The sequence below is a fragment of the Panthera onca genome, chromosome F1 (genome assembly GCF_046562875.1).
Source record: "Panthera onca isolate mPanOnc1 chromosome F1, mPanOnc1 haplotype 2, whole genome shotgun sequence".
Taxonomy (NCBI): Eukaryota; Metazoa; Chordata; class Mammalia; order Carnivora; family Felidae; genus Panthera; species Panthera onca.
The window spans coordinates 27337027-27354864 of NC_138355.1; the positions used below are offsets into that span (position 1 = coordinate 27337027).

General features: G+C 39.9%; 2 protein-coding genes across 3 annotated transcripts in view; one reads left to right on the plus strand and one right to left on the minus strand.

Moving 5' to 3' along the window:
- The window catches only part of RGL1 (ral guanine nucleotide dissociation stimulator like 1), a 256632-nt gene extending 250160 nt beyond the window's left edge, over window positions 1-6472 (minus strand). For both annotated transcript variants that reach the window (XM_060643730.3, XM_060643729.3), the window contains exon 1: window positions 6065-6472. The gene's annotated coding sequence lies outside the window, so the exon portion shown is untranslated. The remainder of the gene's footprint in view (window positions 1-6064) is intronic.
- Window positions 6473-6725: 253 nt separating this feature from the next.
- On the plus strand, window positions 6726-15700 carry ARPC5 (actin related protein 2/3 complex subunit 5). The gene is made up of 4 exons (XM_081791866.1): window positions 6726-7065; window positions 9403-9475; window positions 11517-11693; window positions 14320-15700. Exons 1-4 carry the CDS (start codon window positions 6923-6925, stop codon window positions 14380-14382), a joined length of 456 nt encoding a protein of 151 aa, XP_081647992.1. The 5' UTR covers window positions 6726-6922; the 3' UTR covers window positions 14383-15700.
- Window positions 15701-17838: the final 2138 nt, after the last annotated feature.

The following is a 17838-nucleotide window of genomic DNA, read 5'->3' on the forward strand; positions in this document are numbered from 1 at the left end:
TTGGGAATAATGAGAAAGACTTTCTGAAAGCAGAGAGTGGTGCTTAAAAGCACAAGCTTTGGAATGTGACACACCTAATTACCATTACCAGTCTGCTACTTGCTAGTTGAGTATCATTGGCTGAGTTATATAACCTCTCTTAGCCTTAGTTTCCTCATCCATAAAATGTAAACACTAATTCCTAGGCCCTAAAGCTACTCTGAGGATTAAATAATGTAAATAAAGAGACTGTTTACCAAGTCTAACACAAAATAAACACTCATCAAGCAGTTGTTACTATTAATAAAATTTTAATAGAATAAAAGTAGACAGTAGAAAAAATAGGAATTGTGGGATCTTTCAAATGCTATCAAAACTATAAATTTTATGGGGTGCCTGGGTGGCTCAGTTGGTTAAGCATCCAACCTTGGCTTGGGTCATGATCTCACTGTTTGTGGGTTCCAGCCCCACGTTGGGCTCTCTGCTGTCAGCACAAAGACCACTTCCGATCCTCAGTACCCCCCTCTCTCTGCCCCTCCCCCACTCACATGCTCTCTCAAAAATAAACATTTAAAAAAGAAAAACTATAATTTCTATTTTCTATAAGAAATAAAGATATGGGGCACCTGGGTGGCTCAGTCAGTTAAGCCTCCAACTTCGGCTCAGGTCATTATCAGGTCATTATTATCCTGGGTTCAAGCCCCACACTGGGATAGGTGCTGATAGTTCAGAGCCTGGAGTCTGCTTAAGGTTCCGTGTCTCCTTCTCTCTCTGTCTTTCCCCTGCTTGTGTTCTCTCTCTCTCAAAAATAAATAAACATTAAAAAAAAAAAAAAAAAAAAAAGAAGTAAAGATATACTACTAGCATTTGTAACAATCAGGTTGGGGAAAGGAAAAAATTCTGATTTTAATATTTTGCTTAAAGCAACAAGAGAAGAAATAAGTCCATGGTCATGAAAGATACGAAAATAATTGTAAGAAAATATTTTATGCAACTTTTTGCCAATAAATTGGTAATCTAGATGAAATGCATGATTATGAAAATATAAATTCTAAAATTGAGTCAAAAAGAAAAAGAAAACCAGTCAATAACCACAGAAGATAGATGATGAAAGATCTAACTCTAAAAATATAACCAAGTCCAGACAATTTTGCAAGCACATATTGTAACTTTCAACGAAAAAACAGCACAGTAATTTCCTACAGTTGCACCTCTCCAGCTTCTCCAGAGCATAAAAAAGAAGGTGAAAATCTTCTCAATTCATCTACAAAGCTAGACTAATCCTAATATCAAAATTGAGGGGGCCCTGAGTGGCTCAGTTGGTTAAGCATCTGACTCTTGATTTCGGCTCAGGTCATGCTCTCATGGTCCTGGGATCAAGCCCCCAGGTTAAACTCTGCACTTAAGTACTTAAGGTTCTCTACCTCTCCCACTGTCCCTTCCCTGTTTGCACATGCACGTGCACTTACTCTCTCTCAAAAAAAAAAAAAAAAAAAAAAAAATTAAATAGACATAGCACAAAGAAATACTATGGGCCCATATCACTTATACATACTGATTCTGAAATCATGTAAACAAAATATAAACTAATCAAATCTAGCAAGTAATTAAAATAGTAATCAGAATTTATTCTGGAAATGTGGAAATGGTTCAGTGTGAAAAAATATATAAATATAATTAATTACATTTATAAATTAAAAGATATAAAATAATATGCTTTTCTCATTAGACCTCTCAAAAAAAGCATTTGATCATTTCAACAGTCGTTCCTAAAGATCATAAAACAATAGGAAATAAAACTGGTAAAATACCAATGCCATTTCCAATAAAATTGAAACAAAGAGGAGATGCCTATTATCGCCCAATTTTTCAACACTATTTTTGAGAGTCCAGCTAATGCAAAAGATAAGAAAAATAAATAAATAAGATATAAATATTAGAAAAGAAAATATAAATTATCATTATCTTAAATATTATGATTGTATAGTATGACAAGAAATGTAACCTTAATTAAAACAACTGTTAGCATCAATAAGAGAGCCCATTAGTGGGAAAGAATATAGGATAAATAACTTTTAAAAATCCGCAGTCCACAGCTTCTCTTTATATTACCATAAGCAGATTAAAAAAATTAAATAGATAAAGAGTCCCATTCAAAACAATGTTTAACAAACAAGGTTTATTGTTTCATTTAGCACTAAACATTTTTCCTGAGACAAGAACACAGATTTAAAACTTTTTTAATTTTAGGGGTGCCTGGGTGGCTCGGTCAGTGAAGTGTCCAACTTCAGCTCAGGTCATGAACTCACAGCACATGTGTATGAGCCCCATGTCGTGTCAGGCTGTGTGCTGACAGCTCAGAGCCTGGAGCCTGCTTCCCATTCTGTGTCTCCCTCTCTCTCTGCCCCTCCCCCCACTTGCACTCATTCTGTCTCTTAAAAATAAATAAAACATAAAAAAAAAAGAAACTAAAAAAAATTTTTTTAATCTTAGAAGTACTAATATATATTAATTAGTACTGGGGCATTGGGTGGCTCAATCAGTTAAGCATCTGACTCTTGATTTCAGCTCAGGTCATTATCTCACGGGTTTGTTGGATCGAGCCCCACATCAGGCTCTGCACTGACAGTGTGGGGTCTGCTTGGGATTCTCTCTCTCTCTCCCCCTCTCTCTTTGCCCCTCCCCCACTCATACTCACATGCTCTCTCGCTCTCTCTCTCTCTCTCTCTCTCAAAAATAAATAAATAAACTTTTTAAAAAAGTACTAATATATAAACAAATAAAGGTCCCATTATTAAATAGTTCACCCTATCTACTCTACCTGAGTATGTAATCATAGTTATGTAATGCTAAAATAAATCACAAAGCAAACATTCCAAGTTTGGGAGGTTGGTGGTTTCAAAACAGCACCACTTCATTTGATTATTATGTACAAGCATTAGACCATACTATAGTGTAGATAACATGCTAAAAAGTCTTTTTATATTGTATTATTGATGTTGCTAGAGAACAGTAGTATTACATCATTACCAAAATTGAAATTTACTTATTTACTTATTTTATATATATTATATAAATATAAATATATATTTTATATATATTATATATATATGTATATATAATACATGTTTGATATATTTGATTAACACTGACCTCACTTCCATTTCATTGCTATAAGATACAATGTCTTGGTTTGTTAAGTATTTAGTCCCAAGGCTGGGGAAAAGAAGCACATGGTAGGTAGAGTACTCAGCTGAAAATATTCGGGGGAAAAAAAAAGATGCGTTATAAGATAGTTTTATCAAAATCCTTTCTAATTAAAAAGATCCTTCATTCTTTGCATTATCACAGAAAATAAGAAGGAGCTACATAGTATCATGCAGCATTAACCTTGAGAAAATTCAGATTTAATCTTACTTTAGTATTGAACCAAACCAGGTTATTGGCACAATAAATAAGATGTCTTCAAATCTTTATTTCAGGGATCAACACTTATTTGTAAGATTAAAATAGGGAGAATAATATTACCTAAAATGAATTAAATACTATAATTAACATTAAAAATTATAATTTGCAAGAAAGTTGAATAATATGTATTACATAATTAAAAGATAATTAAGGACAGGTTCCTTCACACATACCCACACACACATTTCCCTAAAGCTTTATACATTTAATGGTTAGCTAATTGGGGTAGGGAGGAAATGAAAGTGTCCATTAAGAACTACTCAATCTCTTGGGGCACCTGGGTGGCTTAGTCGGTTAAGTGTCCAACTCCTGATTTCGGCTCAGGTCATGAGCTCTCCTCCTTGGGATTCTCTCTCTCTTTCTCTCTCTCTCTGCCCCTCCCCCACTCACATGTACTCCATCTCTCTCTCTCAAAATAAATAAACTTTAGGGGAAAAAAAGGAAATACTCGATCTCTAAATATGATTGCAAAATTGTCAGATTGTTCATTCATTAGATAAAAATGTGTTGCATGCCTACTATTTTCTAGGTACTTATCATTGTGAGACAGTAAAAAATACTGCACTGGAAAAGGACTTTTTGGATATTATTACATCTCAAATGTATTATGCAATATGCGGCTGAGAATTAATTATATTTAACACATTCAACATATAGAACAAGATTCTGAGTAATCAAATCAATTATACCCTTGAGCAACTCAATTCTTTAAATTCCTCTCACTATTCCCTTGAGTTAATTTCTACACCAGGATTCTTTTCCAGTTCTAAAATAAGAGAATAAAGACATTTCCTACAGAAGACCTAATATAAAAGAAGAGAAATGTAAGAGAGGGGATACATTAGCTCTTAAATTCTTGTTTCCATTTGCTCTCAATAGCACTTCTAATGTTTCATTTTCTCTTCAAAGAAAATCTTGATTTAGAAGAACAAAAAGTACAATCATCTTCAACATCAAAACAAGTATATTGTTTAGTTCTTACTAAAGTTAGCAATACATTGAAACTGAGGAAGAAATATTAAAACAAATCTTTATTCTAAGTTATATAATGCCACTCACCATAGTAATGGTCTGATACTTTGGTATATGACTTTGTAAAATAAATAGTACCAACAGGTAGAAAATTTTCCTTTGCTCTCTTAAGACAGTCCTTAGGGGAGTTTTTATCAGTGTTTGCTCATAACTTGAATGTTAATTTAAAGAAGTGTCACTTCTATCACCTAAATGATATATTTTCTAGAAAGGTGATTTAATTGGGAAGAGAAAAATGCCATATTGCTTCTTCCTCCCAAGAGGAAAAAGGATGCATTCCATTCCTGTGAACTCTCTTTGTCTCTCTCTGCCTCTGTCTGTCTCTTGGGTTCTGTGTCTCCATCTCTCTCTACCCTCCCCCTGCTCACGTCCTCTCTCTCTCCCTCTCTCTCTCTCTCTCTCTCTCTCTCTATATATATATATATATATATATATATACACACACACACACACACACACATATACATACGCATACATGTAGATGTAGATATACATATCCGTATATGCATATGTATGCATATCTGTCCAACAAATGCTTGATTTTGAGATCTCTCTTCCTCTTCTTACTGATTCATTATGCTCAGTGTGATGACTTTAAAACTACTGCCTTTCACATTTCATTCATTCATCAATAAATAATTGAGTACCTGAATGTATTGAGTACCTTCTGCATGCTTAGCATTATATCAAATGTAAAGGAAGATACAAAATAAATATAAGCCAAGACCTTGCCCTCCAGAATCTTTTGATCTCTTCCAGGAGCAAGATAAAATGTGATATATCATTAAGTAATTCATATGACTAGTGCCAAAATCAAAGGTACAGGTAACATGCATTTTACATTTATGTAGAATTTTAGAGCTTCAAAACACTTTCCTGTATTTAATCCTCAGAACAGTCTTGTGAAGTGTACATTATCAGCTCCACTTTAACAACAAGGAACCTGAAATTCATAATTTTAAGTGGCAGCCTTAATCAAATAGATTATGAGTGGAAGTCAAGACTTGAGCCAGGGTTTTCTTATTCTAAGTCCAGTGCTCTTTTCAATACAGCACAGGAAACCAAAGGCTGGGGTATTAACAGGAAAACAGCCAGCTTTCTGCTACAGATGGAATTGAACTAGATCTGATAGGATGTCAGGAAAACATAAAGCTATCTGAGCAGTGTCCAGCTAAATGTCCAGAATAATTTTATTCTGCAAATATTTGTACTTCAGTGTTATACACACACCACAACTACCATTTCCTTAGTTTTAGTGTGCCTTTACCTCCTCAGTAAGAGATTTGCTCTCGGAAATGAGGATGTCAAATGTAATTAAAAAGCTGGCCTAGCAGGATCATATAAATCTTAAATCACAAATATATATCTTAAAGGTCTGGCTTCTACTAATCCTTACACATTTTGTTTCCCCTCAGCACCGGAGAGTATATCTCGCCCCTATCCTTTTCTAGCATTCTTGCTCCCAACAACCACTTATTTTAAGATGTCAGTAGCTGACCCTACCCCAAATTCCACAGGTTCACCCCAGTTTTGTCACCCCAGCCCCTGCCCACAACATCCCCCTCCCTCGCAATGCATATAATACCTAGTTCCGGCTCTGCAGGTGCGGTCGGGATGCTGTACACAGCACTGACAGATAAGATATGACCTTTCGACTCCGTCCTTGGGGACCTCCCGCTGGCCGCGCAGCGTAGTTCCAACCCCGGCAAAGGGGCTCCCGGCTCGGGACCGCAGCCACCGGCAGCGCACGGTCCGAAGCGATGCCTCTGACAACTAGAACGACACTGGGCGCCGGGGCGTGCATCACTCCGCCCCATACTCCTGCCAACTGCAGGGGACTTGGTCCGGTAACCAGTCCATCCCACCCCACAGGCGAGTCCGGGCCAACCGGACCTCACGCAGGACCCCGACGACGGGTCGCTGGCAGCGGCGGCGGCAGCAAAAGCCACCCGCCCCCAGTGCCCATAGCCGCCAACCTAAGACCCCCTAGGCTGGACCGCAGAGAAGCGTTGCTATGGAAACCCTCTGAGGATCACGTGACGTCCTCGGACGACCAATCGCCTCTTAGCTCTGCCCGCGGCACCGCTTTCGGCCCTCCCTTCTGCCCCGCCCCCTCCCGCCCCCGCCTTCTTCGCCCAGCCCCGCCCCTTTCCTGCGGAGAGCCCGCGCCTGCGCACCGCATCAAGCGCGCTCCCTCCCTCGCGCGCGCTCCCCGGGGAAGCGTGGGGGCGGCGTAGGAGGCTAGAGAAGAGCATGAAGCTGAGGAGGAAGGAGCGCCGCCAGCGCGCAGGCCCAGAAGCGCCCGAGCCCCGGCTGCCGGCGACGCCCCAGAGCGGAAGAGGGAAGTGAAGGCGCCAGGCTGCGGGTTCCCGGTGGGTGGGCTACGCTTACCGAGGCAGAGGCAGCACCAACAAGAGGCTTTTGCCACCGGTCCGGATCGGGGATGTCGAAGAACACGGTGTCGTCGGCCCGGTTCCGGAAGGTGGACGTGGATGAGTACGACGAGAACAAGTTCGTGGACGAGGAAGACGGGGGCGACGGGCAGGCCGGGCCCGACGAAGGCGAGGTGGACTCCTGCCTGCGGCAATATCCTTGCGTTTGCCGGCCTCCGTACCCCACCGCGCCCCTCTCCCCGGACCCCGCCGCCGGCAGGGTCTGCGAAGCCGGGGCCGCTCCCGGGGCACGGGCGCGGAGCTCACCTGTCTCTTTGGGCTCCCCCACTCTGAGAGGGCAGGGGACGCTCCCATTTCTAACCGAGTCGCCCCGGGACCCCAGGGTCCCGCCTGGGAAACTTGCCCTTCCCGGCGCGCCTTCTCCGCCCCCGATTCCTCAGGTTGCGGCCGGAGTTGCTGCCTGCAGGGAACTGGCAGGGCGGCCGCGCCCTCGCGGCGCGGGGGGAGGCATCTGGTGCTGCTCTGTGGCCCTCGGAGGGCGCTTAAGTTGTCCTCCGCAGGACGGTGCCTGCCGGGGCCACGGTGGCTCCAGAAATTTCTGATTGGGAGGAGCGGGCTGCTTCTGTTCTGGTGGTTTGGTTTTGGCAGCGTTGGGAGAGTTTATTCCTTGCCGGCAGGGAAGGGGCGATTTGCAGAATTGAGGCCCTCTGTCCTTTTAGCCCGTGGGCTTTTTTGCTTTTCTTTCTTTTCTTTCTTTCTTTTTTTTTTTTTTTAAGAGAAAGGAATTTGGCAATATATAGGTTGCAAGATAAACAATTTGCTAACCCGGGGGGGGGGGGGGGGGGCGGGGGTGAGTCCAAAGCAACCAACTCGGGCGAAGGAAGCTTGGAGCCTTTTACCTGCTAATAAGCAAGGGACAATAGAAAGAGCTTGCATGTGGAGAATCCCTGGAAATATTTAAAATAAACCCCAGCGAATAAAATAGATGAAGAATAAAATAGACGATGAGTCATTTGTACGAAGCAGAATGGTTTTTGTAATCCTGAAATCGTTTCCATTTCAGTTAAAATGTGGCTGTCAGTTCCTGGTTTTTGTTTTTGCATATTTGAATATTCATAATTTGAACATTTGCACCAGATATTTTTTAGAAAAATGTAAATGTTGCAACAACTAAAGCTGTAGTTTTAGAGATTCTCAATTACTGAACTCATTCATTTCTGATTATTCCCTAATGTATTCATAAGATAAGACTTTTTAAAACCCTTTCCTCATCTATATCCTATTAAAGTATAATGGGGAAATATGAGTGAAAATATTTGGTTCTACTATATCTAGTCTTAAAGGCACCTAAAATACAGCATTAAACATTTATCAACATACAGATGTTTCTTTGATTTCCACAACCTTCATAGTCAGCTGTTGCTATTTTTCATTATTTAAATACTTAAATGTTTTGGGTCTTAAAAATGAGCCAATCTTGCAAAAGGCATGCTTTTTCTAGAAGTTCGTTAAGCCTTGAAAATAACAGCTTACCACCAACCCTAAGGCTTGTGTTTTGGTTTTGGTTTTTTGGTTTTTTGTCAGACGATCCCCCCTCCCCCCAGAAGCAATGAACATTATTCTGTCTGAAAACATTCTTTGTGATGGATAAATAATGTTTTGTGAAACTAACTGTAGGTTGGTGGGTGATAACTCTTAACTGGTACTGCTGTATTCATATAATGGGTCTGCTTTGTATAAAATAAAAAGATACTGTCTCTTCTTCTCTTGTTACAACCGAGAGACAAGCTTTGGTCAGGCACTACAGATGGAGGAACAAGTGAACTCTGGTTTTCCTTTTAGGGGAATGATTGTAGATTCTGACAGTCTGATTGGCCTTCCGTGCCTCGTACTTGCTAACTCACTAGTGCTTCCAAAGACTAAATTTAATAGGTATGATATAAGACAGTTTTAATAACCTTTATGAAATATAAGAGAAAATATCCAAAACAGAAAAATTAAGCTGCTGCCTAAAAAGTCACTGAATTATTAGCTCTTTTGTGACGCCTCTTTTCATCAATATTGAGAGATTGCTAATGTATATCATTTCGATTGCTAGAATAATGACCAGTATTTTCTACCAGCATTTCAGTTAATGTAGAATATAAGTCTAGCAAAAGTTTGGTCTTTCATTTTTCCAGTTAGAATCACATAAAAGACATTTTGGTTGAGGATAGGTGTTTCATGTTGGGACCTATTAATTCTTTTAATATAGCTTTGGATAATGTTTGCATGTGTCTTACTGGAAAATGAAAGGCTATCAAAGTGTTCATTTAGTAATTGGAGCCACGCAAGAACTGGTGGTTGCTTTATTACCTTCTCTAGTGTTTTCAGTATCATACCTTTGACTGACATCCTTGAAACCAACATGTTGAGTTTTACAATATTGAACGTAGTGACCATGGTAATTTTTCAATGTAAAAGTCAAGGCTTAAGAGCCAGTGCTTTCCTGAGGCCTGCCCTCTCCTGCTATGCCCTTAACCTCCATCACAGGAAACATGACCGCTGCCCTACAGGCAGCTCTGAAAAATCCCCCCATCAACACCAAGAGTCAGGCGGTGAAGGTGAGTCACAGACAACTCCGTGATCTCTGCTGATATCTTAGCATTCTTACCAAAATCCTGGAAATGTCTTGAAATCAACAAATCTTTTAACTATTTACTGTCTTTTACATACAAGAGCTCACAATGCAGCTTGATAGGTAAAAATTTACATATGAAAAGTTAGCACTCTGATATCGAGCTATGATAAGAGAGCATTTTGTATGTTCCGTGGAGGCCACTCAGGTTGAAGTTGAGCAAAGGCTTGAAGAATAAACAAAACTTTTACGAAGTAAAGCGATTCTACTTGGTTGCTTTTTAACAATTTTTCTAAATTATATAAGAATTAAATGTTTATAGAAAACTAGTAATCTTCATCATCCTACTGTCCAGAGATAATTGGTTATTACTTTTTGGTGTTGCTATATATTTATAGAGCTTTTCTATTGGTATTTTTTTTTAATAAAAATGGAGTTTTATAACTGACTTTTTTCTTTTTGCAATATACATGAATATCTTATCTTGGCAATAAGTTTATTTCTATAAGCCTCTTTTTTAATACCTGCATATAGATATGCTGCGGTTTACATATAACTAATCTCCCTTTGTCATATATTTAAAATATTGACCTTTTTTTCTTGTCAGCAGTACTGAAATGAACAATTTTGCATAAATTCTTATTTGTTTCCTTTGAATAAATTCCTAGAAGTGCATTGCTGAGTTTGAGAATGCACGTTTTTTAAGACTTTTGGTACAAGTGTTATTGCCAAACTGCCCTTCAGCAAAACCTGACTTACATTCCTGGGCAGCAGTCTTTCAGTGATTCTTAAGAACATTTACTTAGTGTTTAAAATGTGGCCCAGGGCTCTGAACCCATTGTCCATAGGAGCCCTAAGGATCTCTTTATTGAGTATTAGTAACAGTTTGGGCAAATGCATAATAATTATCTAGGCCACAATAAGAGGAAACATTTCTTTGGTTTTTGAAAATGGTGGGGAACGTCATTGAAATTTCAATTTTACCACCTTCTGCTTTTATGTGGCTGAGTTTTTATCACAGTTTGTGGGTGGAGAATTGTAAGAATGTTTTTCTAAATTGGGTAATTGCATAGTCTTTAAACTGAAAAGAGCAATAGGAGGTAGAAACATTCTGTAAAACCCTGATCAGTAGGAATGCCGAAGAGATCACTCTTTCTTGAATAGGAGAAGTGAACTGTTGGAAGGGTAAATTAAATGTTCTCTTTGCTTGGCTTCATGGGTGAAAAAATAACTTTGCTGTTGGAGCAGCCTTTTATCAAAGAAAAAAAAATTATAAATGAAGATCACTGTATCTTGTATCTTGACTATAGATATGAAACTTAAAATTTAAGTTTTCTGAACATATTGTTTTTGAAGGATGGTTCAAGGTAGAACTGCAGCTCATTTTGTCTTCAGATCTTTTTCTGAGTACAAGAAGTAAAACTGAAATGTGGGTTCAATGACATTGGCAAATTAGCACCTCTATCTGTAAGCAAATCCTCTCAGCTCCCCTTCAGATACGTCAAGAATCTGACCCCCTCCACTGCTACCATGCTAGCCAAAACCAGCCTATGTTATTGCCATAACTTCCAAACTGGTCTCCCTCCTTCTGCCTTGTCCCCTGCCCCCCACCAGTCCCACCTCAGCTTATTCTCAGCATGGCGGACAAAGTGATCCTGTTGAAATACAAGTCAGGTTATATCGCTGTTCTCAAAACCTTCGGAACACCTTCTCATTTCTCTTAACGAAAGCCTAAGTCCTCACGGTGGCCTGCAGGGCTTACACAATCTGCCCTCCCACCACCGCTCTGACCCGTCCTACTCTTCCACTGTTATCACTCTGGCCACCAGGGATCTTCTTGCTGTTCCTTGAACACCCGAAATACACTCTAACAGCAGTTCTTTCCTCTGACCGACATACTGTTCTCTGATACCCCCAAGGATTCTTCTTTCATGTCCTTCAGGTTTTAAATGTCACCGTCTCAGTGTGGCCTTTCTAGAGCAACCCCTTGGCACACATATGTCTAAATGTTCTGTTCTTATCCTCAGGATCGAGCAGGCAGCATCGTCTTGAAGGTGCTCATCTCTTTTAAAGCTAATGATATTGAAAAGGCAGTTCAGTCCCTGGACAAGAACGGTGTGGATCTTCTAATGAAGTATATTTATAAAGGCTTCGAGAGTCCCTCTGACAATAGCAGTGCTGTGTTATTGCAATGGCATGAAAAGGTGAGTTATGAATTATAAATCTCTGTGGCCAGCTCCTTTATAATAGTGACAATGACAACTCCTCTCATCTGGATAATTACTTTGACTTGGTTATACATCTTTGTCTTTACAAATAAATGTGTGAAAGTGAAAGTTAGATTTTATGCTTACTGCCTTGGCCCTAAGAGATTCTGATTTGCAACACATTTATTAGTAATGAGTATTGTTCATTTAACATAATCTTGAACTTTGAACTAAATCAAAACCTTGAAAATAAACAATAAAAAATCAAGAATTCTTGGACTGTGGCCAAAAGGTAGAAACAACCCAAGTGCCCATGGACAGATGAACAGGTAATCCATTTTATGCATACACCACATTTTGTTTATTGGACAACCAAATAAAGGAAATTATGACACATGACACAGCACTGATGAACCCCGAAAACATTACTCAAGGTGAAATAAGCCAGGTACGAAAAGACAAATACTGTGAGATTCCACTTCTATCAAATATCTAGACTAGGCAAATTCAGAGAAATAGAAAATAGATTAGAGGTTACCAGGGAGTGGGGAGGAGGGAGAATAGAGTTACTGCTTAATGGGAACAGCATTTCTTTTTAGGGTGATTAAAAAGTATTGGAAATAGACAGTGGTGGTGACTGTAGAATCCTGGGAATGCAATGAATGCCACTGAATTTTACACTGATGGATGGTTAAAGTAGCAAAGTGTATGTTATATATGTTACACAATTTAAAAAACTCGCGGGTGGGATGAAGAATTCCTGTATTTTTTATGCATTTCATTCTGCAGATAGTACACAGTCCATTAAAGAAATAGTTAAGGGGAATTTTTAGCTTTAGCTTAAAAGTTGATAAGGTAATTTTTAACACCCAACACTTAGGTAATATTAATATTAATGTAAGCAGTGTAACATTTAAATAGAACCAACCACAGAGAAGGGATATGTTCTCTAATATCTTACAGTTCCCGGCACTCAGGTTTTCAGAAGCTATTGTGTGTGTCTGAGTGAAAGCACATTCGGAAATACGAATAGGTAGTAAAACTTGTCCATTAGTCTTGGCCAAGTCACTTGGTCGCTCATGCACTGTCAAATAAAGAGAACTAACATTTACGGACACGGTAACCATACCTCCCGTTTGCCCCAGTTTATGCCTGTTTTCCCAACATAATTATGAATAGTTCCCTTTCACTCCCCAGTGTCCCACTTGGAGAATAACGTACATGGTCCTCCTGTTCAGGAACACGTTCCATTTGCCAGCCACTGTACCGTTAGTTTAGGTTTCATTCACTCCTTAAAACAGCGCTGTAAGGTATAAAACATCTTTATCATCCTCAATTTAGAGGTGAAGAGCCAGCTTAAAAACCTAAGCAACTTAGCTCCTATCTAGTCTCAGGATCATAGTAGACCCTGAGGGAGCACTTACTGTATTCCAAGCACCTTGTAAACATTAACTCATTTAACCCTCGTAAAAATACCAAGAGGGAGAGCTTGCTGTTATTTGCCTTTTGGTGGGTGGGGAAGCAAACTGAGGCTCATATTAAGTTTTCGTTGCTTCCTAACATCACTCACCGGTTTTTGCCAATCTGTCTCCTAAACGCTTCTCCAACCATCTACTCAGATACACCTCTAATGCAACTCTTCATAGCATCTCTCCCAGTCTGTTGCCGTAGCTTCCTAAACAGGCCTCCGGCTACCAATTTCACCTCCCTCAAATCTCTTCTCCACCCGGTCGCCAGAGTGTCCTCTCGAAAACCCAGATCTACCCTGTCAGTCACCTGCAGAATAAAGCCCGAGTTCCCAGGTCCAGCCACTCCTCTTCATGTTATTCTCCCTGTGCTCCAGCAGCGAGCACAGTAGTATTGCTTCCCGGAACACCCCATACCATTTCACACCTGCATACTTCTGCTCGTGATTTTCTCTACCTCAGTGGCTCCTTACACCCCAGTGCACACTTGTGTGTACAGAATATTATACTACATTATAGTATAGTAACGATCTCTACATGTCTGTCCCTTCCCAGTAGACCAGAAGATGCTATATCCCTAGCATCTAGCATAGTACCCAGTACATAAAAGTATTCAGTAAGTAAACCAGAGCTTCAAATTCCTGATGCTTAGTCATGACTTCCAGTTTTTTAAGGTAAAGTCAAAATTACAGTTCCTAAGTTCTTAGCTATTAAATAATATATTCTTAGCTTGGGAGAATAAAAAGAATCTGACAAACTGGCTAATCTAAAGGAACTTAGGACAGTTGATCTCGGTTTCGATTTCTTCCTGCCCGTGCTAAGAAGAGAATAAAGTGAATATCCTAAATCTATACTTGAGCACCTGTTTTAGGCAAGAACATGCTGTAAACCTTTAAGAACATACTGTTATTCGAAAACAACATACTAGAATGTAAACTAGTATCTCACTAGCGTGTGGGTACATAAGGGCAGGGACTGTATCCCCAGTGCCAAGAACAGTGCCTGGGACATGACAGGAGTTCAAGAAGTGTTTATGAAAATTAAAGAATTCAAAATCGGTAGCGGCACACATTCCTTGTTAAAGAAAAATGTTCTACTTGGTATGAGGACTGACCCTTTATGATTCTGTCAATATTTACGTTTTGGTCTGTTTTTAGGCACTTGCTGCCGGAGGAGTGGGGTCCATTGTTCGAGTGCTGACTGCAAGGAAAACTGTGTAGCCCAGCAGGGTCTGGGTCTCTCCTCTGGGTGTGGGAGTTGCTGGTACAAAGACCAAAACAACCAAATGCCACCGCTGCCCTTGGGGGTAGCATCTGTTTCTCTCAGCTTTGCCTTCTTGCTTCCTTTTTCATATCTGTAAAGAAGGAGATTACATATCAATTTTCCTTTCATGAAAATTGGGATAATATAGAGGAAACGTTTCAACAGGAGTGTTTCACGCTCTCAAAACTATTACGGTGATGTGTATACCTGTCTGTATATAATATAATTTGCCTTCAAGTTTAAGTGTGCAATTTTAACCCCTATTGGCTGGTGGGGGTTTTTTTGTTTTGTTTGCATTTTTGTTTTTTTGAGGTGTTCTGTTTTGTTTTTGACTAATAGTGAAAAATTTGATCTGAATTTGAGGCCAGTTTCCTAACTCATTGCTAGCCAGGAAATGATCTTTACAAAAAATACCTTTGAGAAACTGGCAGCTATTAACATTGCAAAACTGGACCATAATTCCCGTATTTAAGCAAAATGTGTTTCTGGAACAGGTGGTGGGTGAACAGCACGACCGAATTCCACCTTTGTTTCTGCTTACCTCCAGATCATGTGAGCTTAAGTATGCCTCTTCCTCTCCGCACCCAGTAATCATGGCCTCTCGATTTCTCTGTGGTCTCCAGGGTCCAGAGCAAGAAGTCTTGCTCTATAAAAATGTATCTATGAAATGCCAGAGCCTGTTTGGCCTGAGCATAAAACTTTGTTCTAATAATATGACCCTATTTGGGGAAACTACTCCAAATCAGAAAAGACATGAAAACTTTGATGAAGTTCAAACTCTGGGCAGCCTGTGAATGAAATGCTGATTTATTTAGAACTCTAATAGCTGCCTTAGACATGATGAGGTATATAACTAGTATCTGATATGCCCTATAAATGTCTTCAGTGTTCTTCAGGGTAAATAGGATCTTAAAAACTTTGGTTCAGATCCAGACATCTACACATTCTGTATTTTAGCTTAGTGGTTCTTAAAAAAGGAAAACGCCGCATAGCAAAAAGTGTTTACTTGTTGGACAAACCAAATGAGTTCTCAAAAAATGACCGGTGCTTATAAAAAGTTATTATTCAGTGGCTCCAAAACAAACCACCCAAATGCATATGACCAAGAGGGAAATCAGCCTGTGTTTCGTATTTACATTGGGCGCCAGTTTCATAATCACTGTCTTATGTGAAAACTGGTGGGGAAATTCTATAACCTCTTTGCTGTTTTTGATACCTGCTTTTTGTTTTGTAAAAATGATAAAGTTCAGAAAATAAAATGTCAGTGTTGAATAATTTATTTTTCTAACTCCTATTTTAACACTTATGAATGTGTGATTAATTACGAGGGAAGATTTCCTGTTTTACCAGAAGGTTGTGCTCTTGACAAGAAGTAATTTGGTACAGGTTTCTAAAACTACTTTATTCAAATACAAAGTAGTGGAGAAAAGGAGACAGTCGTCGATGATGTCAGAGCACCACCAGAGCCTTTGGAACGATTCCTCGCCTTCTGGGTGCTCGCTGAGCACCTGGAGTATCTGCCCAAAGACCCAAACCAGAGTGTGCTGTGCTCATTTCTTACCAGCTTCTGAGCCCTTTCTCGCACCGCTGCCCCTGACTAGACACCTGGTTTAAAGGTTGAGAAACTCAACAGGAGGCGCGCCTGCATGGCTCAGTGGGTTGAGCATCCGACTTCGGCTCAGGTCATGATCTCACAGCTCCTGTGTTGGAGCCTCCCATCAGGCTCTGTGCTGACGGCTCAGAGCCTGGAGCCGCTTCAGATTCTGGGTCTCCCTCTCTGCCCCTGCCCCACTCACGCTGTCTCTCTCTCTCTCTTTCAAAAAGAAACATTTTTTTTTTAAGGCAATTCATAGGGCTGTGAGTTAAGAGAAGTTAAATAATAGGTACAGTAGGCACAGCATAACTGTACAAACTTCAGATGAAAACAAGTGATACTGCAATACTGTTTTGTAAAATCCTTAACATCATTTTCATGACTATAGTGTTAGAGAAAATTCTGGAGCTCCATATTTTATAGTCCCAAAGGTGGGTGTGTTCAAAGACTGCCAGCCTATCAGCTTTGCTCAGAAAGACAGTAAATATATTTAACAATTAATACAGCATAGGGACTAAATCAGAATGGACTCCAGCTGGAAACAACCGTCTCCATGGAGTCCTCTCAGCTGAATGTCAGCCTAGGTCACAGCATGATGCAGGGCCGCCGTGGTGGAAAGGGGATAGGATGAATTGTAAAAGATACAAATGCTAAGGGGCACTTTGGGCACAAGAGTAGTTCTTTACCTTCCATTCTCTTCTACTTGAATCTCAGTGGTTTTATGGTCTCATTTGAGCCATTTTTCTTCGTTTTGCTTTTGCCATTTTTTAAAGGAGGAAAAATGGCACACACACACCCTTTTTGGGTCATTTGGTAACAGCACCATTTAGGTAACAAGTCTTAAGGAAACTCAGTAACATGCAATCAGTCCGTAGATGATACAAATTCACACATTTATAAGCATTTACTGTGTTCCCAAGGATCATGAAAGACATAATAGAAGAATAATACATAGTAACTAACTTATAAAAAACAGGTATGAATAATTTTACCCTCCCAAGTATTTTTGAACATTTCTTCAAATGCCAGTTGTGTTTAGAGCATGTAAAAGTAGTCTATTAACATGGAAACCTCAATAATCCTGCCTAGGTCCATGTGGCCCAGTTACATGGGCTTATAAAATATATGAATTCCAACACCAATAGATATAACACAAATAGCAGGAAGCCAATGACACAGCACCCCCAGCATGTGGTAGTACCACGGCTTTTAGTTTCCAATGCAAGATTTGGTTGGAGTGAGAGTAAGTGGACTAAGACACGAAAGCCACCCTTGATCGAGTACTTCCTATGTGTCAGTCCCCTTCTATGTTTTATCTTCAGAACCAAAGCTTAGAAATACATATAAGATCACATGGTTTATAAGTGCCAGAACTAGAATTCCAACTCCTATCTGCCTGAGTCCAAGGTTATACCACACTATTTTCTCAAGTCCGATGTTTGGCGAATACAGATGTCTCCAGGACAAATGAGGATTGGGGTTTTCTCTAGAAATCTTAAACCTTCATGTGTGGGGGCTACTGTCGAGAGGTAAAATCCACTCAAGAGCCCTTCAGAGAGGTGAAAGGCGACAGGTGCCCAAGCCGGAAGCAGATTTGGAGAGACGCTACAACAACAAAGGACCTACTTGGAAGCACACAGAACATAGTTATTTTTTCGCTGTGAATTTTGCTTGCCTTTTGATGATTTTTAAAGTTGTGAGGTTAGAGGTCAACAGCCATAACACCTAACTCCACTAGAAAAAAGTGGCTGAGGGCTTCTCAAAGCATGTGGTTGCTCTTGTGCCTTGCTCTTTGTGCAATATTTTTTTTTTTTTAAAT

Bases quoted from the DNA above. Each gene is read 5' to 3' on its own strand.
- ARPC5 (XM_081791866.1), top strand. From the start codon at position 6,923: ATGTCGAAGAACACGGTGTCGTCGGCCCGGTTCCGGAAGGTGGACGTG. The intron at 7,066-9,402 runs ATATCCTTGCGT...AACCTCCATCAC, and splicing joins GTGGACTCCTGCCTGCGGCA to AGGAAACATGACCGCTGCCC. The intron at 11,694-14,319 runs GTGAGTTATGAA...GTCTGTTTTTAG, and splicing joins TATTGCAATGGCATGAAAAG to GCACTTGCTGCCGGAGGAGT.